Source organism: Helianthus annuus, chromosome 10 (assembly GCF_002127325.2).
Source record: "Helianthus annuus cultivar XRQ/B chromosome 10, HanXRQr2.0-SUNRISE, whole genome shotgun sequence".
NCBI lineage: Eukaryota > Viridiplantae > Streptophyta > Magnoliopsida > Asterales > Asteraceae > Helianthus > Helianthus annuus.
The window spans coordinates 131,067,428-131,071,815 of NC_035442.2; the positions used below are offsets into that span (position 1 = coordinate 131,067,428).

At 39.9% G+C, this 4,388-nt stretch overlaps 1 protein-coding gene across 1 annotated transcript; it reads left to right on the plus strand.

Moving 5' to 3' along the window:
• Positions 1 to 3,226: 3,226 nt before the first annotated feature.
• Positions 3,227 to 3,754, plus strand: LOC110882457 (uncharacterized mitochondrial protein AtMg00810-like). Its single transcript, XM_022130473.1, has one exon. It carries the CDS (start codon positions 3,227 to 3,229, stop codon positions 3,752 to 3,754), a length of 528 nt encoding a protein of 175 aa, XP_021986165.1.
• Positions 3,755 to 4,388: the final 634 nt, after the last annotated feature.

Consider the following 4,388-nt stretch of genomic DNA (forward strand, 5'->3'; position numbering starts at 1 on the left):
TATGATGTTTGTCCCTAACGACTAGTTAGCACTCAAGGCTGATGGAAGCACTGAAGGTACATCCAACTATCTTTGGTTCCAAGACTCTGGTTGTTCCAACCATATTACAGGAAGCAAAAATAGTTTAACTCAAATAGATGATGCATTCAAGCTTACGGTCAGATTGGGTGATAAGAAGTGATTGGTTATAGAAGGAAAAGGAACAGTGAAGATCACAACATCTAATGGCAGTTATCGACTTCTTGATGATGAAAAGTGTATTATATTCCAAGTTTAGAGTACAATTTACTCAGTGTATGGCAGCTAATGCGAAAAGGGTATTCACTTTTATTTGATGACGGAAAGTGTGTAATCAAGAATAGAAACACTGGAGCAGTTCTCATGTCAATAATGGTGGCAAGCAATAATATGTTTTTGGTCGATGCGTCAAATTCTGAACCATGTACTGTAGCACAGCCTCAGACTCTAGCAGATGAGTTGTCTAATCTTTGGCACATAAGACCATGGGGTGTGGGGGTCGTCCCCACCCCGTCTCTTCTCATCGCCCTCGTCCCACACCGCCCCCATCCCCTTCGTCACGGCGCAAACGGCACCACCATGCCGTTGGAGACGAGCTAACTATTGGACAAAGTGGGCCCCTCAAGCTTCCACCTTTTTATCTTTTTCTTGCAGGGTACAACACATTCAGCACAAGGTACAACTCTTGGGTAGTCCGTTGCTTCCCCCTCCACACCCTTGGGTAGTCCCCAAGGGAATGGTCCTCCACCCCATGTGACGTGGCGCCTACATGGCGGATAGTCCCCAAAGGGACTACCCAAACCACACCCCATGGTCTAAGGTATGGTCACTATCATTTTGAAGGTTTAAAAACTTTGCATGATAAACGTATGGTTGTTGGCTTACCACGTATCAGAAGTATCATTGCATGTGATGGATGCACTGTTAGTAAACAGGTCCGACATCCTATCAGTTATATAATGTGGAGAGCATCAAAGAAATTATAATTATACATGCTGATGTGTGTGGACCTATGCAAGTTTCTAGTTTGGGGGGTAGTAGGTATTATTTACTGTTTGTTGATGATTTTACCCGGATGTGTTTAGTTTATTTCATAGCTAATAAGTCTGAAGTATTTGGGAAATTAAAGATTTTTAAAGCTAAGGTTGAAAAAGAAGCTGAATGCTTTATTAAGATGTTGAAAACTGATAGGGAAGGAGAATTTTGTTCCCAAGAATTTAATAAGTTTTGTGAGATACATGGCATTAAACGTAAATTTACTCCTCCATATACCCCTCAAAATAATGGCATAGTCGAGCGGAAAAATAGAACCATTATGGGTCTCACTAGGAGTATGATCAGAGCCGGTCCAAGGTTTTTGGAGGCCCTAAGCGAACTACAAAATTGGGGCCCCTTTGAATTTGTATTTAGAGTAGGTAAATACACCTGATGTGCGATGTGCTGAAGCATTTTATATCCATGATGATAGCAGGCAAGGTACAAAACTAGAACTAAAAATCAGATAACATGCCACATACAAAATTAAACTAAAAATCAAATATTCATTCCATGTCATATGTGTGCCATTAGTATAAAAATGGTGGTTACCTGCAATTAAGATTGAGTACCCATGAACTGATTAGCGATTTAGCCCTATTATCACCCCTGAATATGCCTATAGTCGACAATCATTGTTTACATCGATTACCCAAAATCGCAAGTAATGGGGGATTGGAATGGAGCGACCACGGAGGGTTTCTTTATGGATCTGTTATAACTCTCAAATTTTGGGCCTAGACTCTAACTTGTTTGTTTATTTGGGCCTATATGGAAAAAAATTTGGAGGCCCTTATTCTTGGAGGCCCTAGGCCTTTGCCTAGAATGTCAAACCCATTGGGCAGGCCCTGAGTATGATCAAGCAAAAGGAACTTCCTAACTATTTCCGGGCAGAGGCAGTGGTAACTGCTGTGTATCTTATTAACATAGCAGTCACAAAGATTTTAAAAAATCAAACTCCTATGCATGCATGGTCTAACTCTAATCTAAAGCCTAAGGTTGACCACTTAAGGGTGTTTGGTAGTATTGCATATGGTGTTGTCCCATCACAAAAAAATCTTGATGATAGGTCTGAACAAGCAATATTTATTGGGTACATCAATGAGACCAATGGATATAGGTTGTATAATCCAACATGTAAGAGATTCTTCAATAGAAGGGATGTTGTGTTCCATGAAAATGCTAAATGGGAGTGGGAACATGCTGACAAAAAGTCATATGAAGCTAGTTATATTGATCAGTTACCAATAATGTATGATCAACCTGTTAGGCAATTTGAAGTGGGTTCGAGCTCTTCACAGTCCTCTCACTCACTTCAAAGTGAGTCGGGTCAGAACATCAACAACAATTCTGGGAGTGAAGATGCAAGCCCAGGGTCTGATGCTCAATATTCAACAAGGCAGTCTTGTTCTACTTCTCCTCCTCCATGAACAAAGGATTTGCAAGAAGTTTATGTGAATGGAAAGGAGGTACATGCTAACTATGATAAATACACTATTTGCCAGTTTACCTTGAACGTTGCAGATCCCATGACTTATACTCAAGCTTCAGAAAAGAAAGAGTGGCAAGACGCAATGCATGAAGAAATAAAGTCAATAGAGAAGAATAATACATGGGAGCTAGTCAAGTTACAAAGTGGGAAGAATCTTGTGGGATTAAAGTGGCTGTACAAAACAAAGGTTGGTCCAAGAGGTGAAATTTTGAGGTATAAAGCCAGACTGGTGGCTAAAGGATACTCTCAGCAATAAGGTCTTGATTACCAAGAGACTTTTCCCCTGTTGCACGATTCGAAACAATTTGTTTAATCATTGTTGTTCCTGCTCAACTTGTGTGGAAAATACATCAGCTTGATGTTAAGTCTACATTCTTGAATGGAGAATTAACTGAAGAAATTTATGTTCAGCAACCTCTGGGATTTGAGATAAAAGGAAGTGAAGAGAAGGTGTATCGTCTAAGAAAAGCGTTATATGGGTTGAAGCAGGCTCCAAGAGCCTGGTACTCAAAGATAGATGGTTACTTTCTCAAGAAGGGGTATCAAAGGAGCAACAACGAGCCTACACTCTATGTGAAGCAGTGTGATAACAAGAATCTCATCTATGTGCGCTTATATGTGGACGACATAATATGCAAAAGCTCGTGTCCAAGTTGATTGATTGTTGGATTCGTGCAAGGAATGAAAGAGGAGTTCGAAATGTTTGATATGGGTTTGCTAAAGTATTTTTTGGGTCTGGAAGTCAAGCAAACAAAGCAAGGATTTTTTCTGTCACAAGATAAATATGTAAAGAGTTTATTGTTGAAGTTTGGTATGGAAGTGTGCAATGTAGAAGATATCCCTATGATTGTAAATGATAAGTTGCAGATTGATGACCAGGCATACAAGGCTAATGAGGTTGCTTATAGAAGTCTAGTTGGAGGTTTGATTTACCTTACTCACTCAAGACCTGATCTAGCTTATTCAGTGAGTATTGTCTCGCGGTTCATGCAAGTGCCTTCTAAAATTCATTGGGGTGCAGAGCGCAGAATATTAAGGTATGTCGCATGTACGACGGGATTTGGTATTTGGTACAACAAAGGTGCAAAGATTGAGCTTGTGGGTTACACTGATAGCGACTGGGCCAGTTGTATTGATGATCGCAAGAGTATATCAGCTAGTGTATTCTTCTTGGGTAGCGGTGCTGTCACATGGAGCTCTAAAAAATAACATACATTTGCATTGTCGAGTACAGAAGAAGAATATGTGGCCTCTACTATTGGTACTTGTCAAGCAGTATGGCTTCGGAGGATTCTTGAAGAACTGGGCCTACAACAACTAAAGGCTACAACTCTTTTCTGTGACAATCGATCAGCAATTAACTTAAGCAAAAATCCAGTCATGCATAACCATTCAAAGCACATTGAGCTTAAGTATCACTTTATCAGAGAAATGGTTGCACAACAGTAGGTGAGTTTGGAGTTTTGCAATACGGATGATCAGTTGCAGATGTTTTAACCAAGGCGTTGAGTCGTGAGAAGTTTGCTTATCTCAGACATCAACTTGGAGTAAAGGAGTTCGAATCACAGGGGGGTGTTGAAGACTGATTCAAACTCCCATTGGATCCCCATGCACTTGCTCAAATAAAGATCATGCTAGCTCCACGTGTGGTGGTTGGAGTTTACTATTTTCTCGTAGGTTTATTTAAACTATTTTGAATAAGGCTGAAGTCATAGTTTGTTATGTAGTCTGGGTCTCAAGCTAGGTATCCGTTGTTAGTTTTCCTATTTATGTTTGTTTGCAATTCTTTGTTTTGTATGCACTGTTGATCAATTCAATAAACATGTAATGGAAAACAAATAAT

What these genes read in the sequence shown, in the direction of transcription:
- LOC110882457 (XM_022130473.1), top strand. Translation starts at nt 3,227, where the DNA reads ATGAAAGAGGAGTTCGAAATGTTTGATATGGGTTTGCTAAAGTATTTT.